General features: G+C 50.5%; 1 protein-coding gene across 5 annotated transcripts in view; it reads right to left on the bottom strand.

Annotated features, from left to right (window-relative positions):
- Positions 1 to 4188: 4188 nt before the first annotated feature.
- The window catches only part of STX8 (syntaxin 8), a 341865-nt gene continuing 319484 nt past the window's right edge, over positions 4189 to 26569 (bottom strand). For 3 of the 5 annotated variants that reach the window (XM_033184567.1, XM_033184568.1, XM_033184569.1), the window contains one exon: positions 6095 to 6269. In XM_033184567.1, coding sequence (XP_033040458.1) covers positions 6202 to 6269 — 68 coding nt within the window. In that variant the 3' untranslated portion in view covers positions 6095 to 6201. The other 2 variants (XR_004430829.1, XR_004430830.1) reach the window with 2 other exon arrangements.

Here is a 26569-nt window from a genome sequence, read left to right as displayed (position 1 = left end):
TTCCCTGGAGTTCCAGGACAGAGAGGGGAAAGGGGTCCCTTCCCACTTGGCCCTACCTGCAACCCCCGGGCCGAGAGCCACCTTTGACCCTTTCCATTTGATTCAGAACCTGCAGGTAGTTTCTGACTTTTACATAACTGGCGGCTTCTATGAAAGCCAAGTAGAGACTCAAGAAACTACAGCAGGGTTAGTGAAAGAGATCTTGCAAAATATTTTTTTTCAAGCGATTGCTAAAGGCTTCGTGCGGTGCAGAGACTGGGCCAGTGCCAGCACCACGCAGCCACCAAGAGCTGAGCTCACTTGGTTTCTGAGAGGCTATATTTAAACCTCCAAATGGTTGTGATTTCTTTATTGAATAAACAATTCAGTCATTAGGAACATATTGTGTTGCCATGAAAAGTGGGGGCCGATCGTCACCAGGAAGCTATAATTTCTGCACCCAGCGGTTTTGAAGGCAAGCCTCAGCAATGGGCCCAGTCTAGCCCCTCAGCAACACAGGCTCAACAGGCCCTTCCTTCGAAGGTATGGAGAGCCCCTTCCCTGCTGTGAGAGAGCTGACTAGAGATGCCATTCGCTTCTGCTCAGGAATAAATAGGGCCAGCCCTGCCGCCTCGGGGGTCTGGCTCTGCGGAAGGGAGCTAGGCTGTCAGAGCCTGGGGTCAAAGCCAGGGCAGGTAGATACGTGAGTGGTTGCTGGGTGTCCCAGTCTCAGGTGTAAGTCCCTGCTGAAATGACAATGCCTGACAGTGGGTGGGCAGGGATGAGATCGAGGTCCCAGCTGGCCACACAGCCTAAGGAGAAACACAAGCCTTTTCTGGGGTCTCAGGTGCTCCCCGGGGCCAGCGGGGCCACTGGTAGCATTTAAGAGCCACCGAGAGACGGGGCTAAGAGGCCCGTGATGCACTTGAGGCAGTTTCATTCTCAGCTTTCGTCCTTTTAGGTCAAGGGTCCAGTTCTCAAGGACTTTCATGATGTGGCTTTTTTCTGTCCATTAAAAAAAAAAATTTTTAAAAAGGTGTGTGTCTGAGAGCCCACGTTTCCTTTGGGACGCCACCAGAGTCAGGCCCTGTGAGGGTGGCTGCAGCCCCAGGCCCAAGGCCAGAAGGAAACACACATTAGAACATGTACTATCACGAGCCCCTCTGCCTCCCAGGACATTATGCTCTAGTTGGGGAGAGAGGGCATCTGCCAAACTCAATGCAGGAAATAAGCTGGGTTGATGCTAAGGAGTGGCCCAAGGTAGTGGGAAAAGCCCATTTTAGAGACGGGAATGCGGAGTCACAAGGAAGCTGGGTGATCGCCATCAGGGACCCAGAAGCCAGTGCCATCCATTAAAAAACGCCTGATGGTGGGTGGGCAGGTACGTCAGAGCCCTGCGGGTGTCAGAGCTTCTGGGGCCTGCCCAGCCATCCGAGCTGCCACTGGGCAGGCTCGCTCATTCATAAGGCTCTCCCCTGCCCATTCCGCTCCACCTCTCAGAGACCGCGCCCTGGCATGGGATGCCCACTCGTGGCAGACACACCCCTAGGTTTCAGATTTTGTTGAACAGACATCTTTCTCCACTCTTCTTAAAACTAAATAAAGACACATAAGAAACAGGCCAAGAAAAATGGGGAATGAAAAGAATAACGGAGCCAGTAAGAAAGAGAGGATAGGGACGGATTACACGCCTGCTTTATCTGACTGGAGCCTCAGCGGGACGGCAGGTCCTTTCTGGAAAGAGGTCAATGTCTTTTGTTATTGACATGTAGTTGGGAGGAAGTCTGTGAAATTGTAGGAAGCAACCAGAGGAAAGATGGGTCTTGGCCCCCTTTTTAAAATAAGGGGCAAAAACCCACTTAATTTCAACAGCGCTGGGTTAGAAAATCCAACTAGCTAAGAGATGATCCTTAACTAGTCTCTGCTTAAGATGTCCGTGTCACTGTGAACCTCAAGAAGCAGGGCATACAATTCTAAGGAGTCTACGGCACTCTTTCCTGACTAGGAGGAACAATGCGGCTGTTCAGCCAGCCAGCAGTTCTCTCTGACTAGTTAGGAGGGAGCCTCGCAGGTTTTGTTTGTGTTTTTTTTTTCTTGAGACAGAGTCTCCCTCTGTCACCTAGGCTGGAGTGTAGTGGCACGATCTTGGCTCAGTGTGACCTCTGCCTCCTGGGTTCAAGTGATTCTCCTGCCTCAGCCTCTTGAGTAGCTGGGATTACAGGTGCCTGCCGCCACACCCAGCTAATTTTTTTATATTTTTAGTAGAGACGGGGTTTCACCATGTTGGCCAGGCTGGTCTCGAACTGCCAGCAGTTTTTGAAGAGGGGCCATCGGGAACCTGCATCAGCCATGTAGAAGGAGAGTTTCAGGGATCCAGCTCATGGAAAAAGCCCAATCCCAGCCAGGCCGAAGGCTGCAGGCAGCAGAGAAAGAATTTTCCCTATCAAAGTCACAAATGACTGGTGGAGGCTGTGTCCAGGCGGGGGGGCCCTGCGGGTTTTGAAAGGAGCTATCATCTTGGGGCTAATGATAACTAAGGTTTAGTTACAGTTACTAATAAAAATGAAGTTTAAATGGAACAGAAGGACCAGCTGTACCCAGGTATCTGGATTTCTTTATATGGTATCAAGAGTTAAAATGCTTATAATTAATAATCGGTTAAGTTAAACAGTACTTACACTGTTATTTTAATCACATTTCTTTTCATTGAAAAGGCACCCGAGGTTGGTGGCTACTAAGGCTCTGCCTTGCCTTTCTTCTTTATGCTTGGAGGGAGGGCTTTAGGCTTGCCCAGCCAACTCCAAAGCAGTCACTATGGGTCACCCAGGACTGTGGTCCTGGCAGCTTTGAGGGGGGAAAAGCCAAGCCTTTCAAACCATGCTTGAAAATGCTATCTTTACATTAGCCACGCTCTCTAGGGTGGCTCTTGAGGCAGCAAATCCCCAAAAGGGACGCATCCCAGCCACTTGGGTATGCTTGTCACTTCTGGCCTGGTTGGGGTGGGAGTCTCATGTCACCCACCCCTTGAGGAAGGCAAAGGGGAGTGGGGGTTTTCCTGCCTGGCCCGTTCCCACCCTGTGTGGCCTGCACTGCCCAAAGCCTGGACAGCAGGTCCATGCATTCTAATGTCCTGGGTAGCTTTTTATCTGCCCTGCCCTGCCTGTGGGTCCAGAGAAGTGAAGTAACTTGTCCAGGGTCACACAGCTCGCAGTGCTGGGGTCGGGCCTAGAGCCAAAAGAATAGAAGCCGCTGTGTGCAGACATCGGCTCAGTGTTTTGCTTGAAAAGGCCTTTCAGTCTGACTGAGCCAGGACTCCGTGGCTCTGGTTCAAAGACGCCCCCACAAGTTGCCGGGGCTCCGTGCTGAGCAAGTCAAGAGGAGGTGAGAAAGTCAAACAGACTGTCAATGCCACCTCCCCTGAACCCCAAAGTTGGGGGCTCCCTCCAAGGAGACGCTGTTTATAGAGATTTGGGGTTTCGCGCAAGACTGGAAGATGAGGCACTACAGATTCTTGATCTGCTGTTGGATGATCCGTTAGCAACCACCCCACCCCGACAAGGAGGTGCATCCCAGGGCGACTTACCAGCCAGAAGCCCTTGGTCCCCTGTCCAGCGTGGCTGCTCTCCTTCAGGAACACATGCACCTACAACAGGCCCACTTCCCTTCCTTCTTCCTGTGACAATCCAGGTCCCCGGCAGTATGGCTCATCCTCACTGCTGCCTCTGCTCTCCATCCTCTCAGCCCTTCGCACCTCCTGTATCGACGCAGCCCATTTCATTCTAACTCTGCTTCGAGGGCCTCGACATCCCAAGGCTAGCCTGGGTCTGCATGTGTTGGCAGCTCCTGGAAGCAGGGATCAGGCTCCACAGAGACAGGAGAGCATTTTCCTGGGCCCTGGTGCACGCTCACATCTTCACAACAGTCTGTCCTATTGCACTAGGTGGAAGCATGTAGTAGGATCCCCAGGATGTAGACTTGGAGGCCTCTGGCCCACTGGGCTTAGGCTTGGGTTAGGGAAGAAACTTCTTTTTTTTCTTTGAGATGGAGTTTCGCTCTTGTTGCCCAGGCTGGAGTGCAATGGCGCGATCTCAGCTCACCGCAACCTCCGCCTCCCCGGTACAAGCGATTCTCCTGCCTCAGTCTCCTGAGTAGCTGGGATTCACAGGCATGCGTCACCACTAATTTTGTATTTTTAGTAGAGATGGGGTTTCTCCGTGTTGGTCAGGCTGGTCTCGAACTCCCGACCTCAGGTGATCTGCCCGCCTCAGCCAGAAGGAACTTTCTTTCAGTGGAGCCAAGCAGGGCGCTCTGTGCTTGTGTGTGCCAACTCACTCTGTCCTCACAGCAACCCTGTGAATAGGAAGGACACCTCATCTCCATGCCCTAGACAAGGAAGCAGAGGCAGAGGAAGGTCACTTGCCCGTGGTCTCTGAGCTGGTAAGTGGTGTGGTTGTCATTAGGGTGGTTCACTGCATATTTCAAGCTCTTGGCCTTCCAGACATTTCCTGGTCCCCTCATGGTGAAGCAGGCCAGGTGACGAGTTCTGGCCAGTGAGCTGTGAGCAGAGGCAATGGGTGTGCTTCTGGGCTGCACATGTCCCTGCTGGCATGAGAGCTTCCAGAGCTCCCTTGTCCTTTGCCAGAGAGACCACGGTGGCTTTCCTGTCTGCCTGGGTCAGAGCTGGGCAGGTGTCTGGGCTCCCAGACCCCAGGTCTTCCCGGGACCCCTGGAGCCCCCAGTCCCTAGGAAAAGACATTACACCAGGCTACCCGTGGCTCTCTCTCTGGTGTCTCTGTCCATAGGGGGTTTCAGGTCATGCCCTCTTGAGCAAATCCACCAGAAACTCGCCTGCTGTGAATCCCCTACCTTCTCAGTGAAATCTTGTGCTTTGGAAATCACCCATCATCAACCCTAATTCTTTCCCCTTTCATCAGGGAGGGCAGAGTAAGGCCAGCTGGCCCAGCCTGCTTTCCACGCGGATAAGAGAGCACAAGGTGCTTGGCCCCCTGACCCCTGCTAACACGAACTCAGCCGTCCATGGGCCTGGCGTCTTCCGCAGGCCTGCCCCATCTGTCTGCCCTTTCTGAGACACACACAGACATACACATGCGCTGCGCGAACTCACACACGGGGCTGTCGGAGCCAGGTGAGGCGCCAGGTAACAGCACGTTCTCCTGACTTTGCAATCTCATCCCTCTGAACCCTCCACAGTGCTTTCCAGCCCGACCACCTCCTGTCCCACCTGCCTTATTCCACAGACTTGATTCTGGCTGCCTATAAAGATGTGTCAGCCCTGGAAGATGAGAGTTGATTGTCACCAAGGAAATGAAAAAGAATGTGCTTCTGGGGCTAATGGCAGTTCCCAAAGGAATATTTCTGTGAAGTGGGGGCTGGCACCCCAGGAGGAGTGCTGAGCCTGGCGGGGTGACTCGGGTGGGGAAGTGCGGCAGGGTTGTGGTTACACGCTCAGACACAGGCCTGTGTGGCTCCTCCGCACAACCCTCACCTCACTCCTTCCCCACTACCTGGACACACGTGGCCTTGAATGTACACCCATTTCCTGCACAGACACGTGACTTTCACAAGCAGGCCAGAAGTCAAGGTTTCAAACTGTCTATTAATCCAGTGGCCCCAGGATGCCCAGAGTACTGCGAGGTGGCCAGAAACCACTGGCCGCCATGAGGCAGGGGACCCCGAGGGACCTCTGGCCAGCACCAAAATGACCAAAGTCAAAACCCAAAGGGCCACGCTGGGCCCGGTGCTCTAGGCAGTTCTTCAGAGCTTTGAGCCTTTGCTTTTTTTTTTTTCTTATTTTGAGATGGAGTATTGCCCTGGTGCCCAGGCTGGAGTGCAATGGTCCACCTCTTGGGTTCAAGCAATTCTCCTGCCTCACCCTCCCGAGTAGCTGGGATTACAGGTGCCCGCCACCACGCCCAGCTACTTTTTTTTTGTATTTTTAGTAGAGACGGGGTTTCTCCATGCTGGTCAGGCTGGTCTCGAACTACTGACCTCAGGTGATCCACCCGCCTCGGCCTCCCAAAATGCTGGGATTACAGGTGTGAGCCACCACGCCCAGCCAGAGCTTTAAGTCTTTACTGAAGCAATGCACAAGAGGTCGGAGCTTTGGGGGAATTTATTGAGAGCAGGTTTTGCATACCAAAAGGGTGCTGGGCTTGTATCTGTCACTGGCAGGTGTCACAGCTGGTGGTCTCTTTACTGCCATCAATTAGTTGGCCAGACCGCAACCACCACGATAGCCACGAGCAGCAGTAAAATCACCATGATCATCCCTGAAAAAGAGGAGCAGAAAATACTACTTTTAATGATTCCTGCCAGAAAAGCTTCACACATTCTGAGTGTCTGCAGAGAGTCATGTAGTTGCCTCTGAACCTTCGGCTTGTATGAGGGATGTAGTTCCCTCTGAACCTTCGGCTTGTATGAGGCGGAGAGGGGTGGTCGGCGGCCTGGGGCACTGCTCTTGCACAGCTCTGGTTTTGCAGGATGGTGAGTGCAGAAGGCAGGGGCCTGGGTGTGGCCAGGCCTCCCCAGGCAGCGCTCAGGCCAGGACGGGGTGCTTGCTATGCCCCTAACTCTAGCATCTGTGTACACCGTGGACCACAGGGGAGGGCAGAAGCTGCTCACACCAGCCACCCTCGCTACCCAATCAGATTATGCATTGATGACGCACTGATAAAGCCAAGGGCTTAGGAGAGCCTTCTAGAACCCATTTCTCCATTCTCCACATGGCTTCATTTTGTCTTCTTGAGTCTTAAGATCCTTAAGTCACCCATTTCTACAAATATTCAGATAGTGGTGCTTGCTTTAATATACACTTTTTCTGCTAGTATTTGCTAGTTTCATTTCCTGACATTTTTGGCTGGAGAACATGGGTCCTCCCCACCAGCCCACGCTGGGTCCCGCTCTGCCTGCCAGCCCTGCCCTGCTTCCTCTGGGTCGTGCGCCTGGACTGACCATTGCCTGTTCCTTCACCTGATGCTGATGAAGTGGGCCCCAATGAACACAGCCCTCACTTAGTGCAACGAGCTCACCGTCTCCCATGTTCCCTTGCCTAGTATTTAACAATGAGTGCTTACCACGCGCCAGGTACCAGCGGCGACAAGGTGTAGCATAACAGAGATGGGGCGCGCCTACTACAAAGTAAGCACTCAAGAAAAGTTTGCTGACTGAAGAGTCCTTGACCTGCCAAGGCCCCACGAGGCAGGTGGGTAGCAGAGGTGGAGAGGTCCATGAAAATGCTTCAGAAAGTAACAGAGAGAGCCACGTGTGCAGGGTCACGTGGTTGCGTGGCCAACAGGACTGCTCAACACTACTGTAGTCTGTGGCATACGTTCGTGAGCAAAGAAAATGCTGTTTCAATTAGCCATTTGTGAAAATAAGAGTGCAATTTGCTTTTCTGTCCAAGCTCACAGACTTCCTGAATCCCCTCCACAGATCCTCAGGGTTCAGTGTGGATCAGGTCGTATCAATCTTAAGCTCAACCCATGTAGGCATTTTATCATGGTTTTGAATATTGAGAAGACTTAAAAAGGTATGGCAAGTGGCCGGGTACGGTGGCTCACGCCTCTAATCCCCCAGCACTGTGGGAGGCTGAGGCGGACGGATCATCTGAGGTCAGGAGTTCGAGACCAGCCTGGCCAACATGGTGAAACCCCATCTCTACTAAAAATATATTTAAAAAATAGGCCAGGTGTGGTGGCTCATGCCTGTAATCCCAGCACTTTGGGAGGCCAAGGCGGGCGGATCACGAGGTCAGGAGATCGAGATCATCCTGGCTAACATGGTAAAACCCCATCTCTACTAAAAATACAAAAAATTAACCAAGCATGGTGGCGGGCACCTGTAGTTCTAGCTACTCGGGAGGCTGAGGCAGAAGAATGGCGTGAACCTGGGAGGCAGAGCTTGCAGTGAGCCGAGACAGTGCCACTGCACTCCAGCTTGGGCGACAGAGTGAGACTCTGTCTCAAAAAACAAAAACAAGAACAAACAAACAAAAAATACATACATACATACATACATATATATATATATAATATTAGCCAGGTGTGGTGGTAGTCGCCTGTAATCCCAGCTACTCGGGAGGCTGAGGCAGGGGAATTGTTGAACCTGGGAGGCGGAGGTTGCAGCAAGCTGAGATCCCACCACTGCACTCCAGGCTGTGTAACAACAGTGAAACTCTGTCTTGAAAAAAAAAAAAAAAGTATAGCAAGCTACTTTGTCATCTACCTGTGACTGTGGTTGAATTTGTCTAACATGGGCTCTTTCTCTGATGATCCAATCTTTTGAGAGACGCTTCTCTTGGTGCCCCAGGGTTTCTCCCCGTCTTCTGTAGGCGAAAACCTCAGCCTAGTCTACCTCAAGACTCTGCCAGCTTTGGTTCATGGGCCAAATCTAGCTGTGCTTTTTGTGCAACCCATGAGCTAACGATGGTTTTTATATTTGTAGAGGGCTGCCAAAAAAGTAAAAGAAGATGTGACACCGTCTGTGGTCTGCACAGCCTAAACCGTTTACGACCTGGCCTCTTCCAGAGGCTTGCTAGCTCCTGCTCTCCATCACGGTGACTGATAATGGCCCATCTGCAGCATCCGTTCGTCCACATAGGCGCTGGCTTTCGATGCGCTCTTCGTTTCTTTCATCTAGGGATTGCCTTTCCTCCTTGTAAATTCAGTTCTGCATTAACATTTGTGGGTGGCGTTACACTATTTTACCTAACATTTCAAGATGCTTGCAGCGAGAAGGTAGGGGTAGGGGTGTGTGTGTGTGTGTCTATGTGTATGTGAGAATATCTTAATCCATCTTCTTTCCAGAAGCAGAAGAACAAATCGTTTCTGGTCCAGAAACATCTTCAGGTTGACCAAAAGCTCCCCTGGGCAGGACCGTCACTAGTTCTCGATTATTCTGGTGCCTGTGTGGTGTTTGGCTGATGACTTGGTCCTGGCTGGGTGAAGGTTTACGCTGCACAACAGCAGAAGATAATGGGAATGAGGAGGCAGGCACAGGCGGGGATGGGTGGAGGGGGCAATCCCTGACACTCCAGGGCCTGGGCTCACCCTAGGATGAGAGGGAGGGGCTGGCAGCTGAGGAGAGGAGGGAGAGGATGAGAGGTGTTTTAGGAAGAGGTACTGCTCCTGAGGCTCCAGTGGGATCACAGCTGGGTGGACACTTGGGCCCAGAAGCTCTGTGCAGCAAGGCAGGCTCCACACTGAGGCTCTGATGACCGGGAACTGTCAAATCAGGGTGATTATGAGAACAGCGGAACAAGTGACAAGAACAAAGAAATCAAGAACAACAACTGATCGGGAAGAGGAAAACACACATCTGGTTTTAGTTCGCACAGCCCAAGCGTGAAGTCCAAGGGAAGAGACCTCGAGGCAGCCACAGTCACTGCCATCCCTGATTTGGCTCCCCGCAGTCAGGGACTGCTTTCCTCGGTCCCGGCTCCATGACGGAGCTACAGCAAGCTTTTCAAAATGTAAAGCGGATCAGGCCACCTCCTTGCTTAAATCCTCCAGTGGCTGAAATTGAGATCCAAACTTCACAGTGTCCAAGGGGGTTCTGTACAACCTAACCAAGCAACCCTGCAGCCGCACGCTGCGCGCTGTGCTTGAGCTATCCTGGCTGTCTTCGGAGCCCCTGGCAGGCCGACGCAGAAGGCCCTGCCTCCCGGCTTCAACACGCGCTATCCTTTCCATTCAGGAGCTCCCCACTCTTGGTCTAGTTAATCCCCCAAACTCAGTGGCACTTTCCCAAGGAACTCTTTGTTGTCCTCCAGTTACCTGTGCCCTTTTTGCCCCCCTAAGTCTCCATGGTAACCCTTATTAAATCTTGTTTTTTCCTTTGAGATGGAGTCTCACTTTGTCGTCCAGGCTGGAATGCAGTGGTGCGATCTTGGCTCACTGCAGCCTCCGCCTCCCAAGTTCAAGCAATTCTCCTGCTTCAGCTTCCCAAGTAGCGGGGATTACAGGTGCCCACCACCATGCCCAGCTAATTTTTGTATTTTTAGCAGAGACAGGTTTCACCATGTTGGCCAGGCTGGTCTCGAACTCCTGACCTCAAGTGATTCGCCTTCCTCAGCCTCCCAAAGTACTGGGATTATAGGCGTGAGTCACCGCGCCCGGCTTTGAATCATTATTTAGGTACTCAGTTACTGACTATCTCTCTTGGGCACATGAACGTCTACACCAGGGATTGTGGGTTCTCGTTCACTGCCATATCCTCTGTACCTTAGAACAGAGCCCTGGCACAGGAAAGAGGCAAACACACCTGCGTGTGTGTGTGTGTGTGTGTGTGTGTGTATAAGACAAATGAGTTAATGTGTTGAAATTTTGGAAGGGATAAGAAGAGACAAGAGAGGCACAGAAGGAGTGGTCAGCAGAGAGGGAGGAGGGAGAAGCTGAGAAAACGTGGCAAGAAGGTGAATGTGCAAGAACATTCAAAAAGTGGTCAATCCCAACCCACAATACTGCAGAGAGAAGAAGACAGAAGAATGTTCTTCTGCAGAAGAGCTGCAGAGACCTTTCAGAGTAGTTTTAGCACACGGTGGGTGGGTCTACTGGAATTAGTATTAATACAGTGGTGCCTAAGCTGCTGATTTTTCTACCACAGATACTGTAAATTAGACAAATTATGCCCCAGTAAAGGCATGACAGGGCACAGAATATCTATAAAAAATGAAAATGGGGCCGGGCGCGGTGGCTCAAGCCTGTAATCCTAGCACTTTGGGAGGCCGAGACGGGCGGATCACGAGGTCAGGAGATCGAGACCATCCTGACTAACACGGTGAAACCCCGTCTCTACTAAAAAATACAAAAAACTAGCCGGGCGAGGTGGCGGCGCCTGTAGTCCCAGCTACTCGGGAGGCTGAGGCAGGAGAATGGCGTGAACCGGGAGGCGGAGTTTGCAGTGAGCTGAGATCCGGCCACAGCACTCCAGCCTGGGTGACAGCGTGAGACTCCGTCTCAAAAAAAAAAAAAAAAAAAAAAAAAATGAAAATGGGCCAGGCGCAGTGGTTCATGCCTGTAATCCCAGCACTTTGGGAGGCCAAGGTGGGTGGATCATAAGGTCAGGAGTTTGAGACCAGATCTTTAGTCTCTACTAAAAAATACAAAAATTAACCAAGCATGGTGGTGCACACCTGTAGTCCTAGCTACTTGGGAGGCTGAGGCAGGAGAATCACTTGAACCTGGGACGCGGAGGTTGTGGTGAACCGAGATTGTGCCACTGCACTCCAGCCTGGGCAACAGAGCAAGACTCCATTTCAAAATGAATGAATGAATGAATGAATGAATGAATATGAACTTGAGTGATGGACATCTTGGACAGTAAGCTGATAAGATGTGATAAACTGGGCTCTTGTTCAAAGATGAAAAGGAGGATTTTAAGAGCCATGACAAATAAGGCTTTTAAATTTCAAACCCTTTCAGAGCAAACAGGGGGAGACTTTAAACAGGCTTAAGTAAACTGGTGTATACTGAGGGTCAACTGAGGAGGTCATTTTAAGATGGCAGGTGGCAGCGATAAGCAAAAGCCAACTGCTGTCTTTTGGATTCTTTGGGTCAAAGAGAAGGTGCTTATCTACCTTATCATGGCAATCCCTTATTTCTTTAAGAAGTTTGGCTTTCTTGGAATGTGATCCCAGCTCTGGCACCTTGCTGAATGGAGTTTCTCTCCTCTGAAGGATGTTTCAGAATGAGTAAGCAGGGATCTTTTTGAAGCCAGGGAAAGCTGAGCCACACCGTTCATGAAATAGTCACGCGTGCCAGGTTTGGCGCTAAGTGCTATGGGTATACTGCTTGGCTTAATTCTCCACAGTAAGTAACCCTCATCTCTGTTTTATATCTGAGGAAGCTGAGCTTCTGGAAGGTGAACTCTCCTACCTGAGGCCCTCTGGCTGATAAGAGGAAGAACTAGAATTGGAATCCAGGTGGGTAGGACCCCTCTGCCCACACGCTAACCCTTCCCTACACCAGTGGAGCTTGAGCGGAGGTCTCCTGACTTGAGACAGCGTGGGGTCCCCTCAGAGAGAGAGGCCCAGACTCGCTGAGGTTGAAACACTGGGATAAAGAGTTTCTTCTCTTTTCACCCTCTTCTCTTTCTTTCTCCCTCCCTCCTTCCCTTCCTTAACCTTTTATGATGGAGAATTTTAAACATATACAAAAGCAGACCGAAGGGCACGTGGAACGGTGATGAGCCCATCTGTCAGCTTTCACAAGGATCCATGCATGGCCAGTCTGGCTTTATGCAAACCCTCACCTGCTCCCTGTCTCCTACATATTATTTTGAAGCAAATCGCAGACATAGGTCATCTACAAATATTTCACTAAGTATCACTAAAAGGCACCATTAAAAAAAGACACACACACTCCCCCCTACATAACCACAAAGGGTCTGACGGTTCCTAGAGGCAGAGGCAGGGAAGAGCCTGCGACTCTTCTGATGTAGGAAGGTGGCTCCAGTTTTGGGGGCGCAGCCGACCCTCCTGCTGGAGGGACATGGGATCTCGCATCGTACTTGGTCACGTGTGAAAGGCAGAACTTAACTTCTTCTGCCTCAGAATAGTTCTTAAACCTCAGGGGGGTCTACTCATCCATTCCCCCAGCTAAGGAAATGTTTGACATTTCAGAACAAGGAAAGACAGTTGAACTTCTGGGAGGCTGCCAACTTCTTAAACAATGAATGCTCTCTGCCCCCAACCCTAGCATAGAACACCTGGTGTGACTCCTGACTCTGAGATCATTTCTCTGCGCTTCACTCAGCTCCTGCCCTGGGCCCGCTGGCACCTGGCAAGGCATATTTTCCCTTCCAATAACTCAAGAGTCCCTTTCAGGGACAGGCATGGGATGCCAGGGTTACAAGAGTGGAAAAAAATGTCCATTTCCTTTGGTCAGTTTACCAGATGAGTATTACTCAACCACTTACAATATTTACAAGTCCAGCTCATGGCAATTAAAAAAAGATGTAAGAAAACAAACTCCTTTTCAAACTGGGAGAGGATATTAAACAGAGTCTCTCAGGAATGGTGTTTTCTGAAGATTGTTCATCTGGAGTAATGGTCCATACTTTTTTCCAGTGAAACGCTGGAAACCAGCAAAATACGGAGCTTGGACGGCCAACGCCCCTGCCACAAGTTGGGTGTAGGTAACAGCTCTCTGTGCTTACTGACACAGAGGAGGAGGGGAAGGAGGGGAAAGAAATCTGGAGGCTGACTTTTCGAGAGAGTGAGCAGATCTCCGCGTTGGCCACTTTTGCCCTGTAGTTACAGGGGAACGTGGCAGGTAGGCTGATGGGAAAGGAGGAGGATAAAGAAGGGCGCTTTATCCAGGAATCTTTATATCTGGTTTTGTTACCAGGAAAGCCACCTTACCTGCCCACTACTCTTGGTTGTCTTGAACCAAAATGCATACCCTGGCCAGGCATGGTGGCTCACGCCTGTAACCCCAGCACTTTGGGAGGCCGTGGCGGGTGGATCACCTGAGGTCAGGAGATTTGAGACCAGCCTGGCCAACATGGCAAAACCCCGTCTCTACTAAAAAATGTAAAAATTAGCCGGGCGTGATGGCAGGTGCCTGTAATCCCAGCTACTTGGTAGGCTGAGGCTGGAGAATTGCTTGAACCCGGGAGGCGGAGGTTGCAGTGAGCTGAGATCGCGCCACTACACTCCAGTCTGGGTGACAGAGCAAGAGTTTGTTTAAAAAACAAAAACAAAAACAAAAAACAAAAAAAAGTATATTCTTTTTGTTTGCCTTGCTTTTCACACCACAAGAGTTAGGCCAACTGGCAACCCCCATGTAGCTCCTAACCTCTAAAGATGAACAGAGTACACTTCTTAGGGATAACTCCTACAGTTTGTTTTTCTTTGGCAGTTGTGCCTGTCAATAGGTGACATTTGCTTATGTATTAATCAGTTGATTCTCACTGATCAAACGGACTTTTCACAGCAGACTCCTGGGCTGAGGCGGGGAATAAGCAGGAGAAGAGACAAAACTGGAATATTTATCTTCAAAAGTTCATGTAAATGTTCCCTTTAATCCCACGACTGGGCAAATACACGGAGAAAAGAGTAGACGCCGTGCAGAGAAGGTGAGCGTATTTACATTCTGATTTCCAGATTGAGCGGCTGGAGAATGGCAGCTATGCTTGAGGTCTCTGCCCAGACCTGCCCACTCCAGGGCTGTGTGGGCTCTGCTGGGGGACCCAGGGTGTGACAGTGGCAGCCTTCCTGCAGCCACTGCTCAGCTGTGCTAGGGGAAACCAGGCACTGGGGGTGTGGAGAGGAGGACCTACCTACCTACCTCTGATCATGCCCCTCTTGAATCTATCTTGCCCCACGGTTCTACACTTTAATTTCCCCCAAAGAATGCTTTCTAAACACTGGGCAAAAGTCATCTCCGGTTTTCTGAGTTTGTTTTGTTCTTAGCCTGGCATCCAACTCAACTCTGCAGGTTTTCCTTTCTCTGTTTTGCAGGCCAGCCTTCCTCTGCAGCTCCAGGGGGTTGCATCTGACTCATCAACGGAGTCTCTGCCCGCTCTCCTCTGAGTGTAGCCTCGGCCCATTTGCCACCCGCCCCAGGGCAGGGCCAAAGCCTTGAAGGCTTGCCCTCCACATTTCATGAATATGCTGACCATGAAGACTGCTCAGCCCGTACACAGCCAGCCTGCCCTGGAATCCAAGGGTATCTGCAGCAAGGCCATTGCTCTTAAATGACTCCCTTCCACCTTTTAGGATCTTTTAAATTTATTTTTTATTTTATTATATTTTTATTTTGTGAGACAAGAGTCTCCCTCTGTTGCCCAGGCTGGAGTGCAGTGGCTCCATCTCAGCTCAGTGCAACGTCTGCCTCCTGGGTTCAAGTGATTCTCTTGCCTCAGCCTCCCAAGTAGCTGAGATTACAGATGCATGCCACCGTGTCCGGCTAATTTTTGTACTTTTAGTAGAGACGGGGTTTCACTACGTTGGCCAGGCTGGTCTCAGACTCCTGACCTCAGGTGATCGGCCAGTCTCAGCCTCCCAAAGTGCTGGGATTACAGGCGTGAGCCAGCATGTCCGAGCAGGTTCTTTTTTTTATTAATAATTCCTTCCTTAGGCCATAGAATCTCCAAAAACAGATCAATGCAGTCTGGTGCAGTGGAAGGGGCATTGATTTTACAGTCAGGAAGACCTGACTTCTAAGCTGCAACTGGTATATTATGACACACTGGGAAAGTCCAACTCTCTGGAGCTCAGTTCTACCGTCTCTGAAATAAGACTGAAAAATCCTGACTTCACAGGCTTGTTGTGAGGATTGGGGAAGATACAGTACATGAAACTTCTAGAACATAACTGGCACTCAATAAATGGGAACTCTCCCAACAATAATTATTACTCCTCATAATAATTACACCCTGCCTGAAACGGGTGCTTAGTGGTGGCAGGTACTCCATAAATGTCCTGCACCAGAGCCAGTCTCTCAGCTTAACAACAGAAATCCAACGTCACTCTCTCCAAAAGAGAAGGAAGAGTAGCAAAAACGGAGAAACACCTGGGTGGCATTTAGTGTAGAAACAGAGGGAGCAATTCTCGCTGACGCCCGGCGGTGATGCGGGCGTCCGGGAAAGGTTGGAAGTTCAGGGTGGAATGTCTGGCAGCCTCTGTGTCAGTTATTAGCTACAGGAAGGGCAGCTGTGCTGGGCGGAACGCTGGCGGCGGTCGGCAGGCTGGCAGAGCACAGCCAAGTGGACACCAGGTGAGAGGAACTGTGAAAGGCCCAGATTTTTTAAAAGCCAGTGAGGAAGTGGAGGTCAGAGCAGGGGGTCACAGGACAGAGGGTCACAGGCAGAGGAGGAGAAGGTTAAAGCAAACCACAAGGTGCACCCGGCTTTCTAACACATTCAGCTATGCGGGAGAAAAGGTGGCGAGGAACCCAGGGGCAGGGGAGCCTGGGCGTTTGGCCATGCTGCATAAATAACAACAACAATGACAATGAAAATTATAGTCACAGTGGCTGGGCATGGTGGCTAATGCCTGTAATCCCAGCACTTTGGGAGGTCGCAGCAGGTAGATCGCATGAGCCCAGGAGTTCAAGACTAGCCTGGGCAACATGGTGGAACCCTGTCTCTAATTTAAATTAAAAAAAAAAAAGAAAAATAATAATATTCATAGTAGTAGTGTCACAGGAACAGAAGTCAAGAAAAAAGCCTGGACAACAATGCGAGATCCCACCCTCTACAAAAAATATTTTTAAATTAGCTGCCTGTGGTGATGCGTGGCTATAATCCCAGCTACTCGCGAGGCTGCGGTAGGAGGACTGCTGGAGTCCAGGAGTTCAAGGCTGCAGTGAGCTGTGACTGCACCACCGCACCTCAGCCTGGGTGACAGAGTGAGATCCTGCCTCTTAAAAGAAAAGTCAAGAAGGCCCGGCATGGTGGCTCACACCTGTAATCCCAGCACTTTGTGAGGCCAAGGCGGGCAGATCACCTGAGGTCGGGAGTTCGGGACCAGCCTGGCCAACATGGTGAAACCCTGTCTTTACTAAAAATACAAAAATCAGCTGGCCATGGTGGCAGGCGCCTGTAGTCCCAGTCACTCGGGAGGCTGAGGCAGGAGAATCGCTTGAACCCGGGAGGCAGAGTTTGCAGTGAACTGAGATCATGCCACCGCACTCCAGCCTGGGCGACAGAGCAAGACTCTGTCTTAAAAAAAAAAAAAAGAAAGAAAGAAAAACAAAACAAAAACAAAAACAAACAAAAAAAGAAAAGTAAAGAATCAACGTACTGTTATGCCATTAGGTACGTGCGCTCAGAAAGTTGACAGGACTCAAGTCCCATATTGTTTCCACCATCAGACAATGAGGCTAGCAGGGCAACAATATCCCCCAATTTAGAAGTGAGAAAATAGGGGACTCTGAAGTTAAGCAGGGTGAAAAGAAAAGCCAAGACCCCTAAGGCTTGACCAGCCCACCCTCCCTCCAGTGAGCCCAGGAAGGCAGAGGCCGGCGGCAGGAGTGGCGCTGGGTGAATGGCCATGTTCTCTGGGAGGGAGCACCAGGGAGCTCGGCCTGACTAGGGGAGCTGGGAGGTTAGGATGGGAGGAGGCAACCTGGGTGGGCCCCGGACGTCCTGCAGGGTGAAGATGGCAAGCCAGGTACTGTGACACGTGCCTGTGACTCCTCAAAGAAACATGTTACAGGGCAAAACAATCAGCCCCCAAACAGAATCTTAGCTGGATCTCAAGTTTTGTATCATGCTGACTGAATGTAACAGTCTGTGCCTTTAGACAAGATCGCGGTCGAGGAACACAGGACAGTGGGCTGAGGAAGGGCCTGCAGAGTCCAGCCCGCCCTTTCTAGCCTCTGCGAGCAAGTTACCCAACACCTCTGCTTTTGGGCTTCCTCGGGGGCCACATAGGATAACACATACATTTCCCAAAGCTGCAAGAGGATGGCATGATGTCTGTAACAGCCCAGGGCCTGGCACATGGCCGGTGCTGGCTTAATGTAGGCTGGCTAAATTCTTCCGAAAAGTACCAGCTTCCTGAAGGTCAGAACTTCCTGAAGGTCACAGGCATGGTGGCTCATGCCTGTGATCCCAGCATTTTGGGAGGCCGAGGCAGGTGGATCACCTGAGGCCAGGAGTTCGAGACTAGCATGGCCAACATGGTGAAACCCTGTCTCTACTGAAAATACAAAAATTAGCCAGGTGTGGTGGCGCACACCTGTAATCCTAGCTACTCGGGAGGCTGAGGCAGGAAAATCGCTTCAACCTGGGAGGCAGAGGTTGCAGTGAGCTGAGATCACACCACTGTACTCCAGCCTGGGCAACAGACTTTGTCTCAAAAAAAAAAAAAAAAAGGGCCAGGCATGGTGGCTCACGCCTGTAATCCCAGCACTTTGGGAGGCCGAGGCGGGCAGATCATGAGGTCAGGAGATTGAGACCACGTTGTAAAACCCTGTCTCTACAAAAAAAAAACAAACAAAAAAAAACTAGCCAGGCGAGGTGGCAGGTGCCTGTAGTCCCAGCTACTCAGGAGGCTGAGGCAGAAGAATGGCGTGAACCCGGGAGGCAGAGCTTGCAGTGAGCCAAGATCGCGCCACTGCACTCCAGCCTGGGCGACAGAGTGAGACTCCATCTCAAAAAAAAAAAAGAACTGTGGTCTTTTGGGGTGGCCTTTAGAGCGGCCAGGCCAGTGTCTCTCATGTGCCTGGGCGGGTTTGTGCTGAGGCGACACTGGGAAGAGAGAGGCACCCGGCACCCTCCTCACCCTGGAAACTCAGCCCTCTCCCCAGAAGGCCAGGCCCCCACCTGAAGAGAATTCACTCCCAGCCTGAACTGGTGCCCAGCACCAGGCTGATGAGGCACTGCTCTGCGGGAACACAGAAACGTGGAAAGAATCGACTGGAAAGAAGGCAGCAACTGTCAGAAAAGAGAATGGTGTGAAGAGAGACATCTACATCTGGGGACCAGAGGGAGCAAGAGAATCAGGAGAAGGTGACCTGGAAAGGGTGGGGGTTGGGATGAGAGAAAAAAGGTACTGGCCTAGAAACAGGAAATTAAAAGGAATTAAGACTGCAGGTGACCAGGCAGAGAGCTAGACGGCAGCCGAGTGAAAGGCAGGTTCCTGGGATCTGGGGTCTGGGATCCAGGCATGAGCACCTGGCCGGGCGTCAGGTGGCCGCGCAGCAACAGTCATGGCCACAGGACTCTGGTGAGGCCGCTGCTTGGTCAATGGAGACCGCATGTGAGAGCTCACGGCCCGGCCAGGGTGAGTCAGGTCAGAGTGGTTGGTGATGCTGTCCCAGCGCTGAATAGCAGCACTGCCCCGGTAAGATTTACCCAAGACTTAGACTCACCCACACTAGAACTGAACTGAACAAGTTGAGCGCCTGCTGTGTGTCGGGTCCAATGGGTGCAAAGACGCACCCCTGGTTCTTCATGGATCTGCGGGTCTCATGAGAAAGGCAGAAAATCAACCCTATCTCTACCCACGCCCAACACAAACAGGAAACTCTGCATATGACAGCCGTTCCTTAGAGGGAGCGTGTAAAAACTCTGCCACTATTGCCGCTTCCTGCAGAGAAAGTGTTGAATAGTTTCTAGGCCCCATCTGTGTTCTTAAGGTGTTATTCATTTCCCATCCCTGAAATCAGCTCAGCTCAGCGATTGCCACAAGGGCAGAATTCAATTGTAAATAGACAATCCTTCATATCAGCCACTGAGAGCAGATTAGGAGTTGTCGAGCCAGTAATTTAATGCCAATTCTCTGGCACGTCAATATTTGCTAAGAAATATCCCTTCATTGTGCTGTGTGTTACCCCTGGGAATAGGAATCTGTCTGGAGTCTGGCAGAAATTCAAGTGTCTTTGAAAAGACAGTCAGGAACTCTGTTATGGATATCTTGTTTTGACAATTCCCTCTTGACTGTCAGAAGATTCCTGCAAGGTTCCAGTCAGGCTGTGGATTCAGCATTACAAACCCCTCCGTTTGTCCTATTTGGATACTTTACCTGGCACCAATTAGGGGCACCTTAGAGACACCTGGCAGGGCGGCAGACACCAGGGCATTGGTACCAAAGTTCTACAAAGGCAGAGAGGCATCGCTGCTACGATAAGGCTTTGACCATATACCAAATGCTTATCTGATTGGTTAAAAGGAAATCATTTGACCAAGACGCAAAAGACTATGGGGTAGATCCAAACTGAGCCCCTAGGTTCCGTACCCCAAAACAACATATTCCTGGGGTGGTCCAGTAGCCGTGTGTGTTCAACTTAACCCTGCCTCCATAGGCATAGCTGATGTGACGGACCTCAAGTGAGGCCAACCAGGTTGTCCTTCTCCAGGGATTTTGGATTTTGAACTAAGCACAGTTGAGGCTGTCACCACAGTAATGGTAACACTCCAGGGGTGGGCCACAAACTTAGCTCAGGAGGTCCCAGGCCCTGCCTTTGTTCACACTTGTCCTTATACATGGTTGGCTTAATCATCCCTCGGGTTCCTGCAAATAACTCAACATTACTCAGATAAATTACATGTTTTTTTTGTTTTTGAGATGGAGTCTTGCTTTGTCACCAGGCTAGAGTTCAGTGGCGAGATCTCTGCTCACTGCAGCCTCTGCCTCCTGGGTTCAAGCAATTCTCCTGCCTCAGCCTCCTAAGTAGCTGGGACTACAGGTGTGTGCAACCATGCCCGGCTAATTTTCGTATTTTTAATAGACATGGGGTTTCACCATGTTGGCCAGGATGGTCGTGATCTCCTGACCTTGTGATCCACCTTCCTTGGCCTCCCAAAGTGCTAGGATTACAGGCATGAGCCACCACGCTCGGCCCCAAATGACATGTTTTTTAAACGAGCCAAAGTCATTTTTTTTTTTTTTTTTTTTTGGAGACGGAATCTCGCTCTGTCGCCCAGGCTGGAGTGCAGTGGCCGGATCTCAGCTCACTGCAAGCTCCGCCTCCAGGGTTTACGCCATTCTCCTGCCTCAGCCTCCCGAGTAGCTGGGACTACAGGCGCCCGCCACCTTGCCCGGCTAGTTTTTTTGTATTTTTTAGTAGAGACGGGGGTTTCACCTAGTCTGCCAGGATGGTCTCGATCTCCTGACCTTGTGATCCGCCCGTCTCGGCCTCCCAAAGTGCTGGGATTACAGGCTTGAGCCACCGTGCCCGGCTGTCATTTCTGCTTTTTTGCAAACAAGCTCTTTTAGCAGAGAGATCAGCAAAAATCACCATTTGTGTCTAGTTAATTGGAAAAACATAAAAGTCACACTAGCATGCTTTTGCTTTACTACTTTAGTCTTGAAAGGACAGTCCCAAGATGTTGCCTTTGAGGACACCCAGTGTCGGTTGCATCTCCTTACTCTGAGGGGGCTAAAGTCCCAACAGAAATACCTGTTGACTGCACTCCAGCCTGGGCGACAGAGTGAGATCCTGTCTCTAAAAAACAAGCAAATAGGGCCGGGTGCGGTGGCTCACGCCTGTAATCCCAGCACTTTGAGAGGCTGAGGCAGGCGGATCACCTGAGGGCGGAAGTTCAAGAGCAGCCTGACCAAAATGGAGAAACCTCATCCTCTATTAAAAATACAAAAAAAGTAGCTGGGCATGGTGGCACATGCCTGTAATCCCAGCTACTCGGGAGGCTGAGGCAGGAGAATCACTTGAACCTGGGAGGTGGAGGTTGCGGTGAGCTGAGATCGCGCCATTGCACTTCAGGGCAACACGAATGAAACTCCCATCTCATGTGGAATTCTAATATAAGTAGTATCTAATGACTAGCTTTTTTCACTTAATTTGTCTTAAATGCCTTTCACACAGACCTACCTTCAATCTTTTTAGTGGCTGCAGACTATTTTATACCTTAATTTGTTCAAAAGATACCCTGTTACTAGACTTTGAGGCTATTTCAAAATTTTTGCCATGAAAAGGAATGCTGCAGTAAACATCTTTGAACATAAACCTTTGTGCATGTGTACACAAATTTCTGTAGGATAGATTCCTACATATGGAATCCTGGAGCAAAGAGTACGTACATTTTTTATTTTCATAGTCTCGCTGATTGTATTTTCTGACGGCATTTCTCTCTCCCAATCCAGATACTCTTCATACGATGTGACTTTGACATTGCTCTCATCAAGAGGTAGGATCTGGGTCCCCTCCCCCCGAACCTGATAAGCCCTTTGTGACTACCTCTCCAATAGAGTATGGCAGAAGGGACACTCTGTCACTTTTGACTCTGGGTCATAAAGATGACACACCTTTCCACCTTGCTCGTTTGGGACAGTCACCATGTGAGTAGTTCAACTGCCATAAGGCTGCCATGCTGCAAGGAAGCCCAATTAGTCCAAATGGAGAGACCACATGGAAGGACCCTGAGATCATGAGAAGAGACAGTCAAGAGATGCCCAGCCAGCCCCACTGGGTTCCAGCTTCACCACTCTACTGACTATATTACAGCTGCATGAAAAACTTGAGCCAGAGCTAGCCAGCAGAGCCCTTTTCAAATTCCTAACCCACAGAATTGAGAAGCGTAGCAAAACAATTGTTTTGCATTGCCAAATTTTGGGGTCATCTTTTACCTTTTTTGAGACAGGGTCTTACTCTGTCGCCCAGACTGGAGTGCAGTGGCATGGTCACGGCTCACTGTAGCCTCCACCTTCTGAGCTCAAGTGATCCTCCCACCTCAGCCTCCTGAGAAGCTGGCACCACACGTGCATGCCACCATACTTGGCTAATTTTTAGGTTTTGTGTAGAGATGGGGTCTCCCTGTGTTCCCAGGGCTGGTCTCAAACTCCTGGGCTCAAGCAGTCCTCCCTCCTCGACCTCCCAAAGTGCTGTGATTACAAGCATGAGCCACTGCACCCAGCCTGATTTTTTACACACAGCAATAGATAACCAGAATGGGGAAGTTCTGCCAAATTGCAAACAACAGTTCTCAGCAGTAATATAAGAACAAGAAGGCAAATCTTTTTCTGGGCATCTTTAGTGAACTAGTAATGCTTCACATGGTTTTAAATTTTAAAGTAGGAAAAGCATTTAAAACAATATGCTTATATCATAGTAACTTTGGAAAATAAAGAAGATGAGAAAAGAAAGGCCGGGCGCAGTGACTCACACCTGTAATCCCAGCACTTTGGGAGGCTGAGGCGGGAGGATCCCTTGGGCCCAGGAGTTTGAGATCAGCCTGGGCTCCATAGGGAGACCTCGTCTCTACAAAAAAATAAGAATAAAATTAGCCAGGTGTGGTGGCACACACCTGTGGTCGCAGGTACTCAGGAGGCTGAGGTGGGAGGATCACTTGAGCTCAGGAGGTGGAGGCTACAGTGAGCCACAACTGTGCCAGTGTACTCCAGCCTGGGTGAGAGAACAAGACCCTGTCTGAAAAGAAAAAAAAAAAAAAAAAGGCTGCCACCTTCCCAAATTCCAGACTCTTCTCTTTCAGGGTCACATATCCTATTATTTTACAAGCAATCTTTGATTAATACTATAGATGTCCTAAAGAGTCAAAGTCAATATGAGATGAGCTCCAGTTCTAGGGCAAGAGGTATCTGGGGCCCGGATGGGGGCAGGAGAGCTCACCCTCTTGAAACAAAGCTAACAAGAACACTGTATGGAACACGCTAGTCGCTTAGAGCCTTCCCACTGGGGATCCCTCCTTCCCTGGGCACACTGTGTACGGGCTGACTGGGGGCCCGGCTCAGGCAGGTCCCAGGCAAATGCATGTTGCCCCTGGCACCACAGTGCTTCTAACAAGAGCCATGCCCAGCACCATGACTGGCGCTAGGCACTTGCTATCCATGTTGTATACATTATATACACATTACACACTGACCAGCTCAATACACGTTTACTCAACAAATCAAACAGAAGGTCCTCACTCCTGACGCGGTTGGGAAAGCAGAAATAACACTGGTACCCTCTGTGTCCCGCATCTCTGTTGTGGCTTTTGATCGAACACATGTTGCCTGAGCACCTACCAGGCACTGTTCTAGGCACTGGGGCTACAACAATGAACCAGACAAGAAGCTCTGGCCTCACCGAATTGACATCCTAGTGTGTGTTTGTTGGGGGCGTTGGAGGGGGGCTTCCCTGTGTGAAGACAGACAAAAACCCCAACCAGTAACCAATGTAGTGGACTAGAAGGTGGTAAAAGAAAATCCAGCTCCTCTTGCCCTATTGTGCATCACACGGAGTGGCTGAAAGGCGCACACCCCCTTTCCATCGAGTCCTAGGGGTACCGGGGAGGGAGTGCTGATACGGTCCAGAAACCAGACATCCTAGAGTGGGATTTGGAAACACTGCGGGTAAGACTAGGGTGCCTTCCTACACGCCATCAGGAAACTGCCATCCTTAAACGTTAATAAGATGTAGGCTTAGAAATAACACATTACGAAAGTTCGTTGGAATGAAGGGTGATGTAATGACAACTGGAAACAGAGAGGGGTGTTATTATGGAGTGGAGAAAAAGGAGAGCTGGAGAGGAAGAAGTTGGCAGTGGGTGCCAGCACTTTCCAGAACAGGGGTGCCCCAGCCAGCGAACTGGAGCCTGCTTGGTCTGTGAGGACATGGGGTCCTTTCTGAAGTGAGAAGCGGTAAGCCACCTCCTGGACAGCAGCTCTTCCTCAGATGGCCCTTCTGGACTGTTCTACGCCCAGATGAAAAGCATGCTTCTGAGACTGATGACACTTGCCTGTATTAGTGGCTGTTTCACTTCAGTGCCGCGCTGGCTGAGAGCTGCAAAGTGCTGGCCACCAGCTGGTGGCTGAAATCGAGAGGAAGCCAGGTCACGGTGGTGGAAGTAGGATGAAATAGTAGACACGCGATGTCACCAAGAGTGTATAAGAATTCGGGTAAATGCATTTCCAGTAAGGTGAGATCACTAGTGCCACTTCTGGTGCTCTGGGTGGAGAGCCACTGGTCATCCTGGAGGCTACTTCGGCCCCCAACTCATCTCCACATTCCTTTGGCCTCCAAGGTGACGTGAACTATATAAAACCAAGGGCCACGGTGGGGAGGGCAGAAGAAAGATGACTGTTTAAGGGCCGTGGGAGAAAAGAAAAATAAGGGGCTGGCGAGAGAGCGGCCAGACGTGGGCCTTTTGCTTTCAGCCGAGTCTTTTCCCAAGTAACCACAACATCTGTCATAGTTATTCAGTGTGCCTCTGAAGCCTGTCCCCTTTGTCGAGGCAGAAAAAACGGGCTCTCCTGTGTTCCAAAGGTCATCTCTACTTTCAAGTGGTCAACATTCCGCAGTCTGAAGCTCCCTGGCCCTCTAGCTTCCAACACTGTGTGTCACTTCCCACGTATGCGGCAAAATGACAGAGGGCGTGAAAGGGTGAACGCGTGTGTGAGTACAGGGTTTCCGTTTTCGGAAGCTGTACGGTGTAAGAGCTGAAACACCATGGGCTGCGGGGGCAGACTGCACGTGTTCAGACCATGGCGCTGTCATTTGAGTAAGGGACCCAGTCCTCTATGCCAAAAAGCAGGAGACTAATAACCCTCTGCTCTCAGAGCCATCATGGAGACAAAAAGAGATAAAACGCTGAGTGCTGAGCGTACTACCCGGCTCATGGTATCTTCTTAACCGAGATTAGCTGCTAGTCTCGCCTGCTGGAAACTGTTCTTACTACCAGTGTGGCATTCCGATCTCCAGTCTTTGGATAGAGGGCGCTATGACCCTTCCCCATGTGTGATGGCCTTCAGTGCTCAACGCTGCCCATATCCCCCTTGTTGTGTGACACCACAGCACCAGCAGGACCTCTGAGCTGAACGCAGCAGCCTCCCGCCGTCGGATGTGACGACTCTCAGTGCAACCAAACATGGCTGCCAGGCTCTTCTTGAAAACCTCCTCTACCTCACTCAACAGACTCTATCATGAAAACAGACTTTGAGATTTATGCACTCACAAAATTCTCCAACAGCCTGTATACCTATATGTATAAAAATGCTTAAATTCACCGGGCGCCGTGTCTCATGCCTGTAACCCCAGCACCTTGGGAGCCAGAGGCAGGTGGATCATCTGAGGTCAGGAGTTCAAGACCAGCCTGGCCAACATGGTGAAATCCCATCTCTACTAAAAATACAAAAGAATTAGCTGGGTGTGGCGGCGGGCGCCTGTAATCTCAGCTGCTAGGGAGGCTGAGGCAGGAGAATCACTTGAACTCGGGAGGCAGAGGTTGCAGTGAGCTGAGCTATCGTGCCATTGCACTCCAGCCTGGGGAACAAGAGCAAAACTCCGCCTAAAAAGAAAAAAAGGAGCTTAAATTAAGAGCATTTCAATAAAAGGCCATTGAGATTTGTTTTCACAGATGGGATATGCGTCTTCTACCCAGACCCTCCCGTATGCTCTCCTCTCTAGGCCTTGGGACCCTAACTTAAGGATATTGCTGCAGTGAGATGCTTAATGGCAGAACTAGGGTGCAACCGACCTGGCACACTGGTCAACTGCTAACTTTTCACTAGGAGCAGCACAAGAGCCTCAGAGTTGTGAGCCCCGTGGGCACCACGAAGATTGGTGGAGTAAGAACAACAACAACAACAACAAACAAACAAAAAACAAAAAAGAGACTTCAAACTTGCTCTACACTGGATTGTGGAAAAGGGGCCTCTTACCAAAAGTGGCATCGGGGCTTAGAGTTTGATCTAGGAAATACACAAGAGCAACAGGGGCAGTCAGGCTGCAGAGCTCTGACTCCGAGCATATGGTAGGAAAACAGACGTATTCACACTCCACAGTGCAAGATCCTGTCCATCATCTTGGGGGATGAGGCTGCAGTGATGTCCCCCCCGTTCAGTACTATCCTCAAACAATTCGCCACCCTGAAGATATCCTCCTGTGAACAGCAGATTATCTGAGGAGCCCTAAAACTGGTCCTTCACATAGGGAGGCTGCCATTTCGGAGTTGGCTGTCAGTGTGGCAGCAAACAGCTGGTGTTCCTAAGTGAAAACTCAGAGCCAGAACTGGTGCCCTCCAGCCCCTACTCAGCTCTGAGATGCAGACCTGCAGGCGATGTGGGCCGATTCAACAATGCCACCACTGAGCCTACCGAAAACAAGTGGACAAGATCCCAAGCCATCAACCCTAGAATGTGGTTGGCGTAAAAGCTGTTGTG

The sequence above is a fragment of the Trachypithecus francoisi genome, unplaced genomic scaffold (genome assembly GCF_009764315.1).
Source record: "Trachypithecus francoisi isolate TF-2019V2 unplaced genomic scaffold, Tfra_2.0 Lachesis_group20, whole genome shotgun sequence".
In the NCBI taxonomy this organism is placed as follows: domain Eukaryota; kingdom Metazoa; phylum Chordata; class Mammalia; order Primates; family Cercopithecidae; genus Trachypithecus; species Trachypithecus francoisi.
The sequence above is the reverse complement of the archived record's forward strand: the minus strand, read 5'-3'. Positions and strand labels throughout refer to the sequence as shown.